Genomic DNA, 21,066 nt, shown 5'->3' with positions numbered 1-21,066 from the left:
TCTATCTTTTTTAAATGAAGGAACGTGTTGGAAAATAGTCCAACTCAGAATTCTCTGACCCATACCTCACCTAAAGCTTTGTCTCCGTCTCCCAGTGGAGTTGATAGCCTTTTGGGCCCTTACCCAGTGGAAGGAGTGGATAAGCAGTTCCTAGAAACGTATGACAACGTTACAAAAAGCCACTTAACAGAAGATTCCAGTCAATACTACTGTGATAAGGTATGTCCAGTTGGGTTATTTTAAATTCAAAACTAGTATTAAATGTAGCTTTGAACTGTAGTTTAAGAACCCGAAAAAAATTGTGGCTATATTGCAGGAAGAGCATATGTTACACGTTAATAAGGATAAATCTTTTCTTATTACTCGGATTTACCCAGTGCTGTGTACCCAATATGATGGGCAAGCCTGCCAACTGCACTGGTTCGCAGAGTCCAGGTTTCCAGGAGCATCTGCCAGGAAAGTTCCTAATGGAATGGGAAATTCTTGCGTGATTGAGTCCTATTTCCTTGTCCTCATGGAAAGATGAGATAACTCGGGCTGCTTTATGTCTCGATAGCAAGCACGACTCTGCTCTACCCCCAGCGTTTCCTCTTTAGGACTTGGAAAAAATCATACTTTGAATCCTGAGGTGGCTAGAGAGCAATCACTCCCTACTAGTCTTATGGTAGCCTATCACTTCTCCCCACTTTTTTCAGCCACGGTAGTGCTGTGGCAGCTTACTAACTTGCCTTCCCAGTAGCTGCTGCCAGATTTTAGCTAGTCTGACCTGGGATCTCCTGCAGAAGGTGACAGTGCCCTCTCTTATAGGGAAAGAATTGGGAAATAGTAGTTGCTTCATAGTCCTCACAGTAAAAGTTCTTCAAATGCATTACGCTTAATGCTTTTTCTTTTTCAAGTCACCTTTAGCAAAGACAACATACTGAAAATTTCAAATGGAGGTATCAATAGAGAAAGCTGAGGGTAACAGGGTTAGGACAGAGAAACCGTTGAACACATTTACCATGATATGTGTTGCTGGTTTTACAATAATAAGAAAGAAAAAGGTTATAGTAGTGAGTATATTCTGTAATCTTAGCTTCTTCCTTTTTTAAACGTGGATTTACACATAGCGTTCATCTAGAATATATCTAAATTTGGATACACTATATTCTAATCTGCTGCTATTTTAGCTTTAAAATTAGGAATATATTTCTTTATATATATTGCAGAATGAACTAATTGAGGGAGACTTACTTTTGGTGCGTATCACACCAGATGAAGATGGGAAGTTTGGATTTAATCTAAAGGTAAAACAGCAATCTTTTATTTTCAAGGGGTTTATATAGATCTCATGCTTTGACATATTATTTTTCATTTTTAATGGGATGGTTTGGGGAAAGCGGTATATCCTACATGGATTTCTTATGAACAAAGAATTTGTAGAAGTGGCAGCCTGATTCTTAAATGATAAAGCCACATTTACCAAAATAAGTTTCTGCGAGTTTTGTATTCTTTAGTTGTACTTCAGGAATGATGTGTTTCCCAAGCAGACTGCCTATTTAGCTGCTTAAATATGCACTTGGAAGCCTAGTTTAAGGCATCAACTTCTGGCAAATGGGGCCTCAACATTTAAAAAAAAAAAAAAAGTTAAAAAAAAAAACACACTAGAAATGTAAAAATTTAAGTGGCCAGAGTAGTGTGAAGTAGCCATAGTATCAGTAAAATCAAGAGCTGAAGTTGATGGTCTCACATTTGGTATTTATTGGTGGTGCACTGATAGAACTTTAATTTGTCATGTAAAGGGAATAAGGGAGTATAGTTTTTTGGACACTGGATCCTACTTGATCCCTTCCAGGTTCAGCACAATGTCTAAGAATGCAGTTTGCCTTGTGAGTTTAAATGCCTAATTCGACTTGGTGGGTAGGGTTAGGATAAATGCTGCATTTCATTTGTTTATTGCCTGCTGGTGTTAAAATGTGTGGGTAAGCAGACACTGAACATCCTCACTAGCCCTAATTTACTGGAAATTAATAATTGGTGAGTTCAAAAACAAAAAAATAACCCTGCCACTTACTGATGAAAAGTCAGTCTTACTGACTCTGTCTGTAATGACACAGCATGGGCCTCGTGTAACACAGCAATCATCTACTTTTGTTTTTAAATGCTGTTTACAGTCATTATTTACTTGACGTTCTTCTAGGGTGGTGTAGATCAAAAAATGCCGTTAGTGGTGTCAAGAATAACTCCAGGATCACCTGTAAGTAAATTGCTATAATTTTTAACTCCTCCTTTGCTACTCTCTTCCCCTCTCACATAGGTCTTTACACATAGAAACTTGGAAACCGTCAACCAGTACAAGATAGCAGCTGAGCTTTTCTCTTTAGAAATTAATTTTATCACTGGTTTCTTAAACCACAGATGAAAAGATCGGGCATTGTTAGCCAAAAAAAGATACCAGTAGAAAGCATAGTTTGTTTAAGCTTCCCCTTGTCCTCCCAAAAAACATCTTGAATTGGAAAATGTTTGAAGGGCAGCAGGCACGACTGAAGGTATGGAACAGTGTTCCTAAAAGAAAAGTAGTCTGGGCATCTACAGCTAAAAAAAACAAAAAAAAACAAAAAAAACAAAAAACAGTTAAAGGGACATGTAGTAGAGAATTGCAAGATTAGGACCATTGTGAAAAACATAGCGGGGGATTCCACTAGAACGAGGGGATTCCAGTACAAGAACAAATTAAGTCAGTGAAAGTCAGGTTGAAAATAAATAACAAGCAGTGGTTCTTCACATATCAGATAGCAGACCTATAGAACTCCTTTAAAAAGGATACTGTGCACAAGAAAACTTAAATAGGGTCCAGAAAGGACTTGACAAATTCTTGGGAGAAAAACCTGCTGAAGGTTACTGAATAGACAAACTACAACAGGTAAAGGAAACCCGGGGAGCTAAAATCAGTTGTAGGATGGGAGAGTATCCTGGAAAGGAATACCTGTTTGCACTGTTCTTGTTTTGCTTATGGCTGCCACTGGAGATGAGTGGAACATTCATTTGAATCAGTACAACCGTTCTTGCATTCTTATGTTGAATTGTGAAACAATGACAGTGACAGAACATCTTGGTGATTTTTTTTCTGAATAATTAATATAACAAATTTGTGAGGACAAATGCTATCTTATTTTAAGCTTTTTTTTTTTTCCAGTCACCTTCTTTCAAAGTATTTCTCATCTCTCAAAAACACTCTCAGTGCAAACTTAATATTCCTGCCTTAATCCTGAAAAATCTGGTGTGCTCTCCATATTGCAGACTCTTGAAATTTGGTAAGCGGTCACAGGAATGATATCTAAATGTCATGATGTAAATCGAGGTACAACAGATTGTGGGAAGTTTTTTTCTGTCCCATTTATGGTTTTGTGGCTAGACTTGCACAGTGTGCAAAACTCCTTTATGAACTACAATAGTTATTTGGATAGAAGAGTAATAGGAAATTATCATTATAATTTAGATTTCCTAAGTGAAAATTAAAATGTCCTTAAGAAGACTCATGTTCAGTCTAGCTAATTCCTTAAGGGTGATTTGAGATGATGAAAATTATGTAGAAGCAGCAGGTTCATTCCACAGTCAGCTAAAGAAAGAAAGGCTTCTCCAGAGGCAGTGATTTCCTTTGGCAGATTCAGATTGTCTTCTGGGAAGCGTTGATCTTTTTTTCCCTTTGACTGGAAAGGGAATGGAAGCGACTGGACTTCTAACTTACACACCTCCTTTGAGTGTCTCCAGTTAGTAGGCATAGACCCAAATGACCAATTGGCTCTCTAGCCTGCTAAGCCACCAAGCAAGTTAAAAGTTTTTAAGGGTCAGGGAATAAACTGGGAACTGTTATCTAACAAATTTCACTCAACAGCAATGCTATAGAAATCACTTCATGTTGCAGCAAGGGTAAAAGAGAGAGATAATTATTTTTAGAGCATAGCAATATTAACATTGGTGTTATTGTTTTCCATAAACTGAAATTCATCTGGTCTTGACTGCTTAATGAAATGTAGCTGACACTTCAAAGTTCAAGTTCAGTGGTATGTGGAATGCATTTTTAGGTCATTTTAACTACACAGAACCTCAGCGTTACTATTTCTTCGTTGTATTTGCTAGTATTTTAACTTGCTCTGGATTTACTCATTACCGTGCAAATTGCCCTCAGGGATGCTATTCGGTAAATGCTAATATTACTTCTCAGGTTCGTAAGTCTCTTTTTTTTCCTCTTTCCTCCAAAAAGATCTCTGTCTTTTTGGTGGTGGGGAGGGAGGACAAGTCTACACACTAAAATAAGACAATGTTTTCCTTTCCCCATCCTAAAGTCTTTTTAAAGTCTCCTTCCAAAGCAGCGGCATTCTAGAACACTGGAAGGATTTGGGGAGAGGACAGAATAGGAGAAGGAAGTGGGAGAGAGCATAAATCTAAAGGAGAAAAATCATTTATTAGAGCTGGTATTTGTAATGGAAGCTCAATACTAATTTTTTTTCCCCACAAATATTAATATCCTAAGGTGATAAAGTAGTCATTATGGCTGTAATTAATAGATCTTCTGATTGAAAAATAGTATGCATGCTTCTAGGAGCCGAGAACGGAGTGATTAGCATAAAACAAACATAGAGTGTGTCAGTGTTTCATAAAATGAAACATAGGGGGTGTCGATAGGATAGGAAGCCTTTGACATAATTGTCTAGAAAAGCTTGGTATCTGAAAAATCTACAAATTATGCTTAAATGGAAGGAATTAATCCCCTTTCAAAATATATTTTGTACAGTTGGGTGATTCAAGCAAGAGAGATGACTGAGACATTAACATGATTAACATGATTAACACTGTTTCTTTGAGCATAGATATTCATCTCCCCTTGTAACAAAGAATAGCAGCCAGCGACCAGCCAAGAAGTCTAAATTAAGCACAAATATAGGAGATACAGGAACCTTTCCCTTTATATTCTTGTTGACTTCTTGATGCTCTCAGACTGGCCTGATAAGGTCTATATGACTGATATGTTCTATATATCATTTATCTTTTCAAATACGACTAGCAGTAATATCTCAGAGTAATAAATCAATTGTTCACAGTTGCATTCTTCAGCGTTACCATCAGAAAATGAACCAAGTGTGGTAGGTGCTCTTCTGAGGAGCTATGAATAGGTAGCTAAATCGATGTTAAGATCATGGCTGTTTTAAATTCCTTTCGTCCTCTGTTTGCATTTCTTTGTCTCTTGTTCATTTTTTTTTATCTTTCCCATTTTTCCTTATTTTCTTTCCTTCTTTCTTTAGAAAAAGTTGGGGGAAGCTATTTCTTGGAAGGTTTTTAAGCAGCTTTTTTATGTGGGTTTTTACTTCTTGCATACATTTCTTTTTCTCTTTGCCTTTTTTTTTTTCTTTTCCTTTTTTGATTCTCATGCACATTTCAAGTTTTCTTTCCTCTTTTACTTTTTTCCCTGGCACACATAGTTCCTGACTTATTTACTTCTTCATATCCTCTCTTCTACTTTTTTTTCTGCATTTTTTTCTTCCTGTAGGTTCTGTCATCACCTCTCTTTCCTCTCGTCTCCCGTTTGTTACTTGGTGATACAGTACATCACTGAAACTTACCTCAGAAGCTATCCATGCTTTCTGTAAGGCATAACAAGGATCAGGAGGAGAGGACTAATCATAACTCCTTGCTCACCTTTTGTTTTTTGGTAGAGAACATTGGATAAATAAAGTTCAGAGAACCTGTGCTAGTGTTGAAGACGGGAAGCAATTATGAATAGAGTATAGCAGGCTGCAACAGAGTATATATTATTCATATAAAGTATATAAAATGGAGTGTATGCCTAAGTACATCACTTTTGCGTAGCTGGGTGTTTCCTAGACAAAATAAAATTCAGGATGGCCTTGAAAATAAAATAGTCATGCTACTTGGCACTCTTCAAAGGTTGTCGAATCTTGCTCACTTGTAGTCTGACCGTGGCTGGAATTAATTTGCATTGGACTTGGAGCAAAATATACTCAGAAGTGTGACAGAAAAAAGCCAAACATACCCTTGAGGTTAGCAGCTGTCTAATCCAGGACAAGATGATACCAATAATGTGACTTGTAATTTGGAATGGAGGCAACTTTGTTTTAGTGCTCTCTGCAGCAGAGGCAGCAATAGAATTTGTCGCAAATGCACAGTACTGTAAGCATCATGAGTCAAGACCTGCATCTCCTTATTACAGCTTTGATGGGAGGAATGCTCTCTATCTGTAGGCAGCACTTGATGAGTTTTCCCTTCTTGAACAAGAATCTGGTAACAAAAATACCAAATGTGCATGGATTTAGTTTTTTAAAAAAACTCTCAATAGAAAAGTGAGTTTGGGGAATGTCATGTTACATAAATTATATTCAGTTTCCAAACATGATTTTTTATGGCTGTTACTTTTCAATACGTATTGCACAAAAATTGAAGTTTGTTCTCTAAATAATTTAATCTGTGTTATCTTATGTGCCCAAAGCTTGTTTTCCAGAAATTAATTTGCAAATAGATTTTAGCTATTGGCTATTCAGACTCAGTCTGAAGTGTAGATCTTTAAAAGCAATCTGGTGATGGCTGCTTGATTAAAAACATCTTTTTATAGCTGTCAGTATGCTGTCTGAGTTGTTTCTTGTCTTCATCGGGAGGCTTTGAAGCCGTTAACACAGCCATAGATCTGAATCCTCTGATAAAACTGATAATGCAGGCGATGAAACTCTGTCAGGATAAGTCTGAAGACTTTGCTTATATGATGAACTTAATACCCTAATTTGTTCTTCCTTATGTGATGGATGCGATGGTATTAATGTGTTTCTTTGGTCTTGAAACAGGCTGATAAATGCATTCCAAAACTGAATGAAGGTGATCACATAGTATTAATTAATGGCCGAGATATCTCAGAGCATACACATGACCAGGTGGTAATGTTTATAAAAGCCAGCAGAGAATCTCACACACGAGAGCTCGCGCTTTTGGTCAGGCGGAAAGGTAACTGTACTAATTTTATTTACTTTTAATGTGTTTGAGACTGCTGCAGTCATGCTTTGTTGTGTCCCCTCTTCTGTTTACGTAAATGCATGTCAGTGCACTGAGACTAGGTCTGCGCTAAAAAGGAGATCTCCCTGCATTTGAATTTCTAGCATAAGTTGTTTTAGCAGTAGCCTCTTACCATTACAGCAGAGAATATATTGAGTTAGAATTTCTCTTTAATTTAAACTCTACAATCCGTAAGAATAAATGGTTTCTTGAAAAAGTTCTTATTTTGTAAATGTAAAATAATTTAATTAATCCTTAGTTCTAGGTTTGCAAATATCCATTTTTATTCCATAGAACACTTAAACAGTAAAACAGAAATCAAATGGGCATTTTTTTCATTTTTATAATAGATGTTATCCGACAATAATGAGCTTGATGACTTGTGCTGGCTACTCACCAAGTTGTTATCAGCAAATAGGAAACAGTCTCTGATCTATGTAGGGTCTTAAGGCTTTGTATTTTAAACAGAGTTCTGCTGAGATGCTGCGTTTCATTCAAGGGACATTATTTTAACTTTTGAGTTACTGATATACTGGCTATGGACGCCTCAAGGGAGCTGGAACTCATAGCCCAACTGCCTGTCTCCAGGGACCCATCCTGCTCACTCTCATACTTGCTCTGTACTTAAACATAAGCCGATCCCCAAGAGATTTTGAAAGCTGTGAAACTTCTGGTTTATAATTTATTTTCTAGGAGCTGTAATAGACCTTAACTAGCACAGATGCGTACGGAAGGGTTTTGCACAGAGTTTCTAATTACACTATGAGTTAGAAATTTGCAGTGATTATGCATCACTAGGGAGCAGGAGGGAAAAAAATGACCTGAATGTTATGTTCCTCTGCAACATTTGCTTTATTTTAAATTTCATAGATTTCTAGGAAGGCAGATGGGCTCTTGGTCTTGCTATCCCTGAACACAGTCCTGCTGCTATTATGCCAGGCCTCTCTACTGGCACTTTGCTATATCTGGTCTTTCCTTAACTGTTCTAGTCCTGCGTCTGCTTGGGGATAGGAAAAGTCTCTGCCCTTTCCTAAAGATTGCGGTCCCATGTCAATCATTTGTATAGTCATGAGTGTGAACAGCCCCCCGTTTTCTGTTATCTGAGAGATATAAGCCATTCTGATCACTGCAGAGAACACCTGTAGATGGACATCTTCAGTGATATGATGGCTTTCACAGAGAAACAGTGGTTCTACTCAGAGTTCATGAGTTCAGAACGTTGATTATATTCTGAAACTTCTTAGGCAAAAATTATTTCCTTTTTACTCTGGTGGACGTTGTGAGCCATTAGCCTGTCAAGCAGTTCATTCAGTAAGACTAGACTGCAGCAAGAAACTCTTTGCGCTTAGATGTCAGGTTATTGCCTTCATAGTTAGGTTCCTTGAGGAGTTTCATTTTTTGTAAAGGCTATGACGGCCTCTGACTCCTAGTAGCTTCTACAGTAGCTTAGTTCATACAAAAATGCTGTTGAATCTGTTACTGGTATTTGCTTTCTGTAGTCTGCTCCAGGCCTCCTCTTTGTGAACTTTGTCCTTACAATCTGGTAAATTTTAATAGAAGTGTTGCAAACACACTAACGCTGTATGTAGAGGATCTTAATTTTCTATACGTGTTCCAGTAGTGAAACAGTTTGTGGAGCCCAAATCAGAAGATGAAGCTGATTCCCAGAATATGTCCGAATCTCTTCTTCCTAACTGTTCCGAATATGGTGATACACTGGAGGAGTCTATGGAACAGCTAAAGAAAGGGCTGGAAAGTGGGACAGTCCTTATTCAGTTTGAGGTAGGTAGGTAATATTCAATTCCCAAATGCCATTAATACAGACCAATAGCTGTGACCAGCAAGTAATGTAAGGGCTTAAATAACTTGGAATTTTTATTGCTCATGTTCAGTCTTGTCCCAAGGGAGCAAGCGTATGACTTGTATATCAGTTTCACCCTTCCCTGCTTAAAGTAGGGGAGAGTAAGTCTTGCACAAAACATCATCTGCTTAGAAGAATTTGTTTTAATTTACAAATTTTTAGCTCAATTACCCAAAGCTGACTAAATTAATTTTTTTTTTTCTTTTTTGGGTAAAATAGTGGAGTTTTGACAGAGGTCAATCTTGCTTGTAATTTGGTTCTTTCTCCTGTGCTACTCAATGAAATTTCTTAAACATCTTTTATACCCTTAGGTTAGTTCTCATGTTTTGCTTTCTTTGACGGAATAACAGCAGCAACTTAACTGTTCCTGCTCTTTTTTTTCCTAGAGGTTTACATCAGTGTTGGAAGGTTAATTTCTATTTAAAGGATAGTTTGGAAAGTCTGGTTCTGAGGTGTTTTTCCCTGGTGTTCTAAAACACTGATGGTTATGCCTTGGACAAATTATTTACTAGGTGAGATTCCCCCATATAATAGAGTGAGACTTGGGAGCTTCTGTATAGTTTAATTCATTAGTGTTTGTTATTCAGTGTTAGCAAGGAACGCTAACAGAAAACTGACTAATAAAATGTTTGTGTAGTTTATTAAATTAATATCTTCGTAGTTAAAATAAGGAATTGGAAAAGATAGTTTTGGGTTGCCCCTCCAGTGGAGGGGTAGTACAATGTAAGTATATTTGCATTCCTTTTGCTGTTGGGGGTCCAAACATTTATAGTAACTGTGGAGACCCCTGGTTGTTAGAATTTATTAACATTATATCATGAGATAGGGAATAATCTTTTTCTGAACCTGAAAACTTGTAGAACAGCAATGCATTTTTTCCGGTTTTGATATTTTTCCTTTGTTATTAAAAAATACCACAGGATTTAATGGTGGTAGCTGAAGAGTCAGATTGATTTATTGCATAACCATTTCTTTTATGATGTCTGTTCTGTTCCCAAGATTTCTGAGACCTGAGATTACCCTTTTTAAGGAATTCTAGACTTCATGGTTCATATATCAGCTTTCAGAAAACCACAATGTTGTTTGCAATCTGTGATAATGATGTGTCTGTTAACTACTGAAACAGTAACTCCAAAAATATGAAATAAATACATTACTTCCCTAGAGTTTGGGAAGTTTTTAAAGGAATTCCCTATGTGATTACTGTTGTAGGTGAATTCAGTTGTTATTACTGAATTAATCTCTATTAATTCTGTAACCATTTTGAAACTATAATATCACTTAATGTAAAAACCCCATGTAAACATCTTTACTCTCAGTTTTGGTTGTTTCTTTCCTTTGGGAGGGGGGGTTGGGGAGGTTTTAGGGATTTTTTTTGTTTACAAAATCATTAATAAATTTAAGTTTAGGAGGAAGACTTATTAGTCCTTTTTTATTTTGTTATCTTAGTTGTTAACGCATTTTAAAATTCATATATCAGTGGATACATCTAATAAACTAAGTAGCAGCTTAGTGGCCTTCTTGCTTTGCATTAACTGATGTTTTAGCGCTCTTCAGAAGCAGAGACCATTGCAGTGTCATGTCATCACCACTGGTAATTCCCAATCTCTCCATTCATGTTAATAAAATAACTAATTAGCCTGTATACTTTGATATATCAAGTTTTTCTCTAATGTCTTCCTCCTCCGTTTTATTTCCACCCAGACAGAATTTAAGAAGTCTGTCTATGGCAAATGAATGTTAACCAAGCCACAGTACTCAACATTGAATATTCTTTCTTGTCTCCAACAAAACCTAGAAATCTCAACTTGGCTCTGTAAATTTGAATTTGCATTCTAACTGCTAGGTGGTGGGTGGGTTTTTTTTATATGTATTATTAAGATCCCTCCCCAAATGACTTCTTCCCTTGCTTATGCTGTTCAGGTTGAAAAATGTGTGGTGAGCTGTGATGCTGACCATTAGAGTTCCATAAACCTTACAGTGGAATAACCTTTGTGTATTATTCCTTCTCCTTTAACCTAAATAGAACATTTTTCAGCACCCTATTGTTTTTAGTCTGTATGATATCCTGCACTGTAATGAGGATTCAGAACATGGTTCCACACACAAAATAAACTTTAAGCGTTCAGTGAAGTACTTAACTCTGGCATGACCTAGTTAATGATAGAGTTGTAAGTGCTTTCCATCTGAATGTAATACAATAAAAACAATTGCATCATTGCAGTACTTTATTTTTTTCCAGTACCTTCTGTTGCCTTATACAATACTCTTCATGCGTTTAGACATTAGAACTTTTGGTTATACATTTTCACATCCACGCTTACTCCAGATAAAGTTTACAAAGTAGGGCTTGGCCTAAAAGGAGAGCAGTTACCTACTAAGAGTTTGTGATATATTGAAGCTTTGCTTTTAAAGTACTTACAAGATTGAATGTGGTGGTTTTAGTCCAGAGAGTCAAAAGTTTGAATTTTTTTTATTACAGTTAACTCTAGGAAATATCACTCTTTAACTGTTACATTTTTCTTTGGGTGTGTTCTGTTGCTCGCTTCTTCAACCCCCATCCTCAGTTTCCCTTCTAGCTAGCCCATAATTCTGTGGTATCTGTTTTAAGAAAAAGTAAGGCTTGTAGGGAAACAATTGCTTTGGAGCAATAACTCACGTTTTCCTTTCTTTGTTTTATTCTCCTTCTGCCCCCCCCCCCCCCCCAATTCATCTAGAGATGGTGATGGACCAGGTAGCAACAATAAAAATTCTTTTCACATAAAAAAAAAAAAAGAAGAATTCCTAGGTGAAATTTGCAGATGGTTAGGAAAATGATTAAAGAAAAGAATTTGCAGGTTTTTTGGGACTGTGCATCTTCATGTGAATCTATTTAGTTTTTTATAACATAACTGTATTCCTCAATTCTTATCTTTTTTTTTTCATTCTATATTGCAGCAACTTTATAGAAAGAAGCCAGGGTTGGCTGTTACATGTGCAAAGGTACCTCAGAATATGGACAAAAATCGATACAAAGATGTTCTACCTTGTGAGTATTAAATGCAGCTTTTCAGCCTTCTTTTGTTTTAGCTTCTAAATGATGTTTTGTAAAACTGTTGTACTGAACTTTTGAACTTCCTGATTAAAGATTTCATTACATAATCAGTTATATAATTTTATTTTATAAAAGATGATCTGTTTTACTTTGTACTCTGCTGTTTGTGTGTTTGCAATTCCTATGTTTGACTTAATAAAAGGGCGTAATAAAGCATGCCACTCAGCTGTTAATTTGATTCCCTCTTTGTTTTTGTGTGCAGATGATGCCACAAGAATAATACTGCAGGGAGATGAAGATTACATTAATGCGAATTACGTGAACGTAAGTCAGAGACCTCCATATTCACCATGTCTATAATACAATATAGAAATAGCAGACTAAGCTTAGCGTTTTTAAAGGTGAGGGATTTTCATTTGATTTTTGGGGAAGGGGATTCATAAACAATGTAAAAAATTATCTCCCTCATCTTAAACAAGTAGCCATCCTGACAGACAGCAGATTAAAGCACATGGAAGCTATTATGATATGCATAGGGTCTTTAACCAATGAAAATTGTTTGTTTTCATATACCACATCACATAATTTTATGAGATTGAGTATTTATCTGCTTACGTAGACCTGAGGAAATGAGTAACGTTGCAACCTGAAAAAATGAATAGCATTTCAAACTAAGCTGAAATTTTTGGTATTGTTAAGAAAGATTACTTTCAGTTGTTTTCCTTGTGGTGGCTAATAATCATGCGTTCATTTCATGAAATGATTAAATCTCTCTTGTAGCTTTTTCCTAGTTACTGAAAGTTTTTTCGTGTTGAAGCACAGTCTTGCAGGATAAAAATGTTTTAGCATTGCTTAAAATATTTGTTACCAACTTTGAATTCTGAATGAATTCCACAGAATCACAGGAAACAGTTGAGCCATTCTTATTGGTTGGATATGTTTTCCAATGTGTTGTTTTTCCCATAGTCTTTTATTGTATATTTAAAATGTGTATCTTTTAAAATTTACTTCCTAATTTTGAATATTTAGGACCAGTCTTTTTCAAAATGGGGATGAAATTGACATTTTGATCCAATTCTGATCAATAGTTCCTTCTGTAGAATGTTTTTCTCTTTATTTTGCAAATGCTTAGATTTTCTCATATAGCTCAAAACCGAGCCTTTTTACCCCTAGAATCACTTAGGGCCTACCAGCCATGCTGTGATGGGTCCAGATGAGAAACCAGAGATCTAATTGCCATAATCGTGTGTACACCAGGAGGCAGGGAAAAGGAGGAGGAGGCGAGGAGCTGAAGATACGTTTGTGTGTCAGATTCATATGTTAAACACCTAAATGAACTATTAACTTACTGTACCTGGTGTCAGGTAGTGCACAAATTTTGCTAGTGTGCCTCTGCTATGCCTTGCAATTATTCCTTAGTAAATATTAAAGAAAATTCAGAGTGCTTTTCGGTTTCAATTTTTCAAATTTATTTTTGCTTCACTATTAATCAGCTCTTCCTAGTTCAGGATGGACTACGGTATCTATAGTATTTCTGTCTATGTACCTTCTTTTCCTCTTAGGGAATGCCTGGGCCAGCTTTGTAGATGCTTCATTGTAAATTAAATGCCAAATTGGGAGTTTCTAGAATAAGGTCAGATAGAAGGATTCTCTTGATAGAAGTACTAAGTAAAGCAAGAAGCCTGAATAGCCTGAAGCTGCCATGCTAGCAGGCACGTTGTCATCCGTTTTTGTAATTTAATATGGTAATGAAGAAAAATTGATTTTTTTTTTTTGAGATAAATTATCTTAGGTCAGTGCAATGTAGGAGGGCTTTTTTTTTTTTTTTTTTTTTTAGAAATGAACTACATGTTTCTGCAATTGATGTATAGCATAGAGAAGGAATAAACATCACTTAGCCTTAAAACAAAGAGGGAAATGTCAACATGGGACAGACAGGTGTGAATAGGACTCTGCTCAGTGTTACAGAGCAGGAGGTGGATCATTCCAGTGGAGTTGTCACTGCCACCTTCCATGCATCAACACCTGATTTTCTTTGTGCTAAAGGGACGCTTCATTTCAATTCAGATCAAGGCTTATTAATTTTAATTGAAAAAAAGCAGTAATTGGCACCCATCCAGACACAACTAGAGTTACGAACAAGCAAAAATGCACAGGTTACAGGATATCTAGCTGTTGGCGGTAGTATTCAAGAGAAGTATTTATTTAAATTACTTATTTTTTTTACTGGAGAAGGCCAAACTGGGTGAAGCTGGTTTTTTACCCTCTTCAGGATATCAGTAACACAACATTGATGGACTGAAATGGTTATCTTTCCAATTATATAGGTATCTCTTTTTTGGGAAATCTTGAAGGTTTTGTACTGTACTTGTCACTTTGAAGATTTCTTCTCGAGTTGAAAATACTGGTTTGTACAGACCTGTAAAGTAGAAAAATTACATACATGCCCAAGTACAAAGTTATAGCTTATATTTTTCATCTGTTTTTAATGATTATTCAGAGATTATCAAATATCAAATTATGATCTTGATAATCTTCTCACCTTGCTTTCTTAATCTCCTCTCAGCTTCCTCTGTTTGAAAGAAATGCTAAATGAAAAACCAGCACTTTGTTAGTAAGAGCAAACTTTACACAGGGCTTTTCTTTCTCTTTGTAGATGGAAATTCCTGCTGTGGGCATTGTGAACAGGTACATTGCTACTCAAGGGCCTCTTCCACACACGTGTGCTCATTTCTGGCAAGTAGTCTGGGATCACAAGTTATCACTGATCATCATGTTGACAACTCTCACTGAACGAGGACGGGTAAGTGTGTTCAGGTAATTTGTACACTGAAGAACTATACTCTGCCTTTAAACTACTTTTCCACTGTTATGATTAATAACCCCCCAAAAGGCCATCCTGTTGCGCTGAATCATTTCTCTGAAGGCCGGACTTTCTGAGTTACTTAGAGGAACAAATACTCTCTGTTTGCTTTGTTTTACTATGCTGCTTTAAAAACAAACCAACCTACAAACCAGCTGTCTGATAAATGGAGATCACTACATTGACTCCAGTTTTGCTGGTCAACCAGGTACTGCGTGCTATCCTGCCACTGGGAGAACTGGGCTCCACGTTGTGGGTGCTCCCCCAAGGAATTCAGCAGACATATATCTGGGAGTATTGAGCAGGCTGAGCAAAACTTACTTGCAGTGTGGCTTGAGAGTGGAATTTGCTGTTTTAATAGCTATTAGTTTTAGCGTGCCGATAGTCAGAATTTAGCCTACTTAATTTTATTTGTTGTAGGCTCTCTTTCCTTAAGTTGCTTTGATAACTGTTAATTCTCTTCACATGAATTCTCACATTCCATTGATTTCAGTATAATACAGTGAAAATTAAAGCAGTATCTGGTATATGCTGTTACATTTTGATTTTAATACATCTAGTTTTAAAAGTGAAGTTGTTAGGTGGTTGACATATGTAAAGTGATTGCTTTTAAAGTTTTGGAAGCTAAAAACTGAACAGTTTTTAAGATGGGGAGAAGAAAATGACTTCTGTATGTTATCACTATAGTTTTTATCTGTACCTCCTATGGGATCTATCCTACACTATCAAATTTATCCTGCATCCCAGTCAAAAAATGATAGTTTTGGAAGTAGGTTATTTGAGAGTGAATATTTGAAGTCCTAGATAGCATAATGATTGAGAAGTAAGTAGCATCACTTAGGGGGTGGAAGGCAATTCCGCAGTAAAATACACATAAGACACATGGGACTGCAAAGTAACATATTTTACCTGTGGTTACGTTACACAGTTATTCACAGGAGCAGATATTTTACTGAACATCCTCTGGCATACCCTCATCTTTCCTCTGTATTGCAGTCAAAATATCTTCCTGCTTTCTTTTTCTTGTTGTTTTGAGGAAAAGCATAGGCCAATACTTGTCCATAACGTGCCCAGCGAGTGGCAACCTTCAAGATAATTTGCTGCTAACCTCTGTCTTACTTTTTGCATGTATACAACACACTACCCCCCTACCCTCCCCAATTTTTATTACTTTCAAAGACCTTTTCTATTTTCTGGCCAGTTTGTAGTGAATTTTCAGGGGATAGCAAATGATTTATGTTCTTGATAGAGTAACCCCACTGCCAAATGTCAAGATTTTTCCAAAACTCTGGGGGCTTTAGAGTCTCGAATATCTCTTTTGAGTGATGCTACAAGATTTGTATGACAGCAGAAAGAGCTTTTTTTCCTGATAATGTTACTCTTTAGAAATGGCTGCACTGTTTTGGCTTAAATTTAAAGAAGAAACTATTTCAGGTAGACAGCTATAGTAAAATTTTCAGGCATAATGGTCAAAATTTGACTAAATTTTTTTGTGAAAACTGAGCCCTAAAATAGGAAGAATGAAGAGATTTTAACATTTCAAGATTTGCAGCTTCAACCACTGTGTGTTAGTTCAAAAAAGCCAAAAGTTGTTTGTACAAGCAATGTTGTTAAATGAATAAGGAATCCCAATTAACAAAAGGTGAAATATGAACACATTGGGAATACCAATTTTGGGCTATGGGGTTTTTTGTTTGCTTGTTTGGGGTTTTTTTTGGATTTTTTTTTTTAGCTACTAAGTTATTACAGTGTGTAGGCATTAGAGAGGACAGTTATCTCAGCTGTTTTAGCACTGCGTGTGTGTGTGTGTGCACTTCCCTCCCCCCCCCCCCACCCCCCCCCCCAAAGAAAATTAAATTAGTTTTAAGTACAGTGTCCGGGGAGTTGTTTCAAGATCATTTCACGTGATTCCCTTGCGTTTTCCTATATCTCAGCTAGATTTTTTCTTTATTTCACTTTTTTTCATAAGTACTATGGACTCATACTTGGAAACTAATTCATTTATATTTAACATGTCAATTAATTTTACAAGAGTGAAGTCGCAGAACTGGGAGATGAAAATATTAGAATGAAATGTTGGCCCCTCTGATGGGTCAACTTGCGATGACTTCGGTGGACAAGGATTTCATTGAACTAGTATCTCAGTGGAGTAGTTTTTCCTCAAGTCCCGTGTATTCTGCAATGGTTCATCCTTTCATCAGCTAGGAAGCAAGTTTTCTGTCATCAGCACTACTCTAAGCTTACCTTTGAAAATCATTAATAGATATTGGCATTCATATTTCTACAAAAAATTGCATTTTACACTGACTAGATGTGTACCTATCTTCAGAAGTTCAAGCACAAAAGATAAAGATATTGCAGTTGAAACAGTAGAGTGCTAGAGATCTGAAGATCAGCCTCTGAGCATCAGTAGACAGAAAAGGAGTTGTGCTCTTTCCTTCAGCTGTGGGCCTGCAGGGTTGGAATAGGGAGGACAGACTGGTTCTCACCTTTGCTTGCTTTTTCTTGCTAATGCACAGTACTTGGGCTCTACTGAAGTCTCCCACCTACCCTTAAATTTAGAAATAGAGTACTTATGACACTAGTGGCTCAGCTAATTACTGACAAAACCAGCACAAACAGACCAACCCAATTCCTTCAACCTTTCTTCATATGTCAAGTCTTCCAATGCTTTAATCAGCTTGGTGGACCTCTACTGGACCTTCCCCAAATTTTTCAAGTCTCTCTTACTGACATATTTTATTGCTTCTGCATGTATACCAAGATCTGACTGTTGTCTCATGAAAAACAATGTCTGTTAAAGGTTTCTTCACTAAGGGATTTGGAGTTTACTCTATTAATTTCTTTTTGTAAAGTATTTAAAATTTGAGTATTTAAAATTCAGCCATGTTTTATATATCAAACCTGGAAGAGAGCAAAGACTTAGAATTGGTCATTGTGCCTATATGATGAGTTATTTTTTTGGAGATAGTTGTCTGCTTTTAATAACGTTTTCATAGAGCACATGTATTCTTTTCAACTTTTAGAGTTCGTTCTATATTAAAACAATATATAAGAATAGACTAGCTGTTTATGACCCCTTCTGTAGGTAAGGAAATTGGCAGTGCTCTGTTTTATTGAGTTCAGCTCAGCTCTCTCTAACTGTAAGACCCAAGACTGCCCTCCTTTCTCTCTATGCCTTCTTTCTAGATTTTGACCTGTACCAATCTCTCCAGACGACTTCCTCTGCTAAAACTAAGTTAACAGGCGTGCTTGGATATGGTTGAGTTCGTACAGATATGTCCAGATATCTTTACCTGCCACTTCTAATTCTGGCAGTGCATATTTTCTCTGTGCAGTGCGTAAAAACCTGGACTGCGTATTCCCAGTTTTTTCTTGCTCTTTCTGTTAACATAGTGTCTGGCAGCATTTACCTCTTTGTAACTGACATCTTATGACTACTTTGTAAAACTGTATAGCATTCTCAGGTTGAGTTTTCTACTACAGTGTTGTGCAATGTGTAGTAGCCTTGATACTCAGTTCAGTGTTTGTGACTGAATGTGAGTTAAAAATGTATTCACTCAACTCTGCCCTGCTTTTCAAATTAAACCATTTGAGTAGAGCAGTAAAGAGAATTAAATGCCAGAAAGATTGTTGGTTTTGAAGTGCAAATCTTCAAGAAAGTAGGCGAAGAGCTAGATTGCTCTGCCTGCACATACAGACAACCTATAGAGGCTGGATCTTAGCTGCACAATCCTCTGTGGAAATTTGAGTCAGGGAAGGAGGAGAAGCCGATTCTCTGCCACTAACTCTGGAAAGAGCACAGGGTGAGTTCATTCGTTAGCATGATTGGTAGCAGTCTTAGTAGAAAGCATCTTTTTTGTCTCGATTTTGATTCTGAATGAAAGAGAATAGAGGGAAATTCTGATTGTGCAGTATATTACAGAAGGGGAGACAAGTAGGGGTATGCATAAAGAGGGGTGTATGACTGAAGCGGTAACTAGCCAAGCTACCTTGGCAGCGGTGCTTTGGTAACGATGCTGGTGAGCCAAGACCATGTTTGTCAAGGCCAACAAAAGGATGTTCTTGTAGTTGAGTGAGAACCTCTTCCATTTTTCTCTCTCCTTTCCCTTTCAGAGGAAAGGGATGTTCTCGTTCAAAATAACCATCCTGACGCATCTCATCCAAATGAAAAGTTGGCAACCTCTTTAAAAAGACCCCTTTAAAACATGTATTAAAGTGTTTTGGTTTTTTTTTCCCTGTGCGACCATGATCAGGGCTTTTCAGCTGATTAAAACAGATGTTAAAGCCATTCCTTACCAGCACACAGAAACAACAATCCCAGATCACCAGTGTTTTGCAGGTTTTCACAGAAGGCATGTTCCCTCCTCTGTCCACGCTTGCTGATAGACCTATCCCATTTAACAGTGCTTCTTAACGCTTTTGGAATCGCATGTAATGGTTGAAGGAACACGTTAGTTAATTAAGGCTTCCTTGTATTTACTTGCATGCACACAAACCACCCACTAAAGTTAATGGCGTTAATGTCACTGAGCCTGGATGTTATATTTTTGTCTTCAAAGAATATCTCACTTTTAATATGTTTAAATATGCATATATGTAATAAAGTATGTCTTTTTTATTTCAGGGCGATATCATTGTTCATATGAGATTTCAAAGTAGCACTTAAATCTGAAGCCTACCTTGTATTTTTCTGAAACAAATTACACTAACTTAATTGTTCTGTAGAATTTTGCAAAATACCTTTGAACTAACAAAAACATAGTTTTGATGTTTTTCAGAGACTAAACAGCAAATATTGCACTTTAACTTTATAAATAATGTCGAAAGTGATGGTGCTATGCATGTAAAAACAAGTCACCATAATTTCATAAAATCCAAGAATAATTTAAGGTTAGAGGGGACTTCTAGAGACATCCGGTCAAGTCCCCTGCTCAAGGCAGGGCCAGCTCTGAAGTTCATTCAGGCTGCACAGGCTGATGTCAGTAAAGTTTTGGTTATCTCCATGGATGGAGATTCCACAGCCTCTTAAAACTGCTTGTTTCAATGTGTGACCAATCCTTACTGAAACTGTTTTTCCCGATATCTAATCATAATGTCTGCTTTGCACCTTTTGTCAATTGCCACTTGTCCTTCCGGCCTGCAGCTCCAAGAAAAGTCTGGCTCTGTCTTCGCTATGACCCACTATTAGGTGTCTGAAGACATTAATAAATTCCCCCCTACACTTTTCTTAAGACAGAAGAAATCCTCTTATTTCTCCTCCTACGTTATGCTTCGAATAGTTTTTTTCGGAGATGGCTGTGAAAGAGTACCAGAAAGAAAACTCTTATCTTGCACCCGGTTTACTTGCATTTTTATTATAAATGACTAAACCGCAAGTTTATAGAGAATTTGCCCTGTGATGTCCTGTAAATTTCCAACTTGGATGTAAAGACCTCATGAACAAACCAGCATGGTTTTTATACTGCTCTTTGAATTACCTGAAGAATAATGCAGGAGGGGAAAGTTAGGATATAGAAGCATCTGTTTCAGTTCCTGATGTGTGCTTAATTTTCCTTTGTCCTTACAGACCAAATGTCATCAGTATTGGCCTGATCCACCAGATGTAATGGAATATGGCAACTTTCGTGTCAGATGCCAGTCTGAGGATTGTACGATTGCATATGTTGTTAGAGAAATGGTGATTACAAATGTTAAGGTAAATGCCTGTAGTCTGTATCTCTAAACAAGCTGAATGAATATGTGTACGTGCATGTGTACAGATGGGTAGATACAGACTTTGTGTGTGTATGTGCACATATATATATATACTTCTTATTTAAAAAAAGTCAATTAACATAGTGTAATTGTTTCTTTAGAGGTTCTTAAAGCATACTTTTAGAGTGAACTCTTAAGTTTGTTGCTTCTTTAAAATACTAGGAATAAGCCCCTCATATATCATTATCTGCTATTGTACAGTTCATTATGCTATGCAGGCACTGTAATAACATTCATAAAGACATTTATTGCTTTACTGTAAACCATTTTGCAGTAACTGACTCTTCACAAATATTTAGGTTTTTAGGTATTGCAAGGGTGCAATATGGGTCACTTGGTTGGTGGCATATGTGGATAGGATAGCTAGCAGGGAAGTGAACTGTAATAATATAGTTTTGAGAGAAAATGCAGAATCTCACCAGCTCTTCTTTATCATCTTTAATCAGATTTTAAAAAAGAAGAAACCTTTATATATCTCAGTTTGAATACGCTCAATTTACCTAATACATTTGC

At 36.8% G+C, this 21,066-nt stretch overlaps 1 protein-coding gene across 10 annotated transcripts in view; it reads left to right on the top strand.

Moving 5' to 3' along the window:
• The window catches only part of PTPN3 (protein tyrosine phosphatase non-receptor type 3), a 137,616-nt gene that overhangs the window by 104,911 nt on the left and 11,639 nt on the right, over positions 1–21,066 (top strand). For 8 of the 10 annotated variants that reach the window (XM_068936208.1, XM_068936207.1, XM_068936204.1 and 5 more), the window contains 9 exons: positions 21–219; positions 1,209–1,286; positions 2,180–2,236; positions 6,834–6,990; positions 8,657–8,820; positions 11,837–11,927; positions 12,196–12,257; positions 14,590–14,736; positions 20,366–20,494. In XM_068936208.1, the coding sequence (XP_068792309.1) occupies positions 21–219; positions 1,209–1,286; positions 2,180–2,236; positions 6,834–6,990; positions 8,657–8,820; positions 11,837–11,927; positions 12,196–12,257; positions 14,590–14,736; positions 20,366–20,494 (1,084 nt within the window). The remainder of the gene's footprint in view (positions 1–20; positions 220–1,208; positions 1,287–2,179; positions 2,237–6,833; positions 6,991–8,656; positions 8,821–11,836; positions 11,928–12,195; positions 12,258–14,589; positions 14,737–20,365; positions 20,495–21,066) is intronic. The other 2 variants (XM_068936206.1, XM_068936200.1) reach the window with 2 other exon arrangements.

Source organism: Struthio camelus, chromosome 2 (assembly GCF_040807025.1).
Source record: "Struthio camelus isolate bStrCam1 chromosome 2, bStrCam1.hap1, whole genome shotgun sequence".
Classification (NCBI taxonomy): domain Eukaryota; kingdom Metazoa; phylum Chordata; class Aves; order Struthioniformes; family Struthionidae; genus Struthio; species Struthio camelus.
This window is presented reverse-complemented; position numbering and strand designations above follow the sequence as displayed.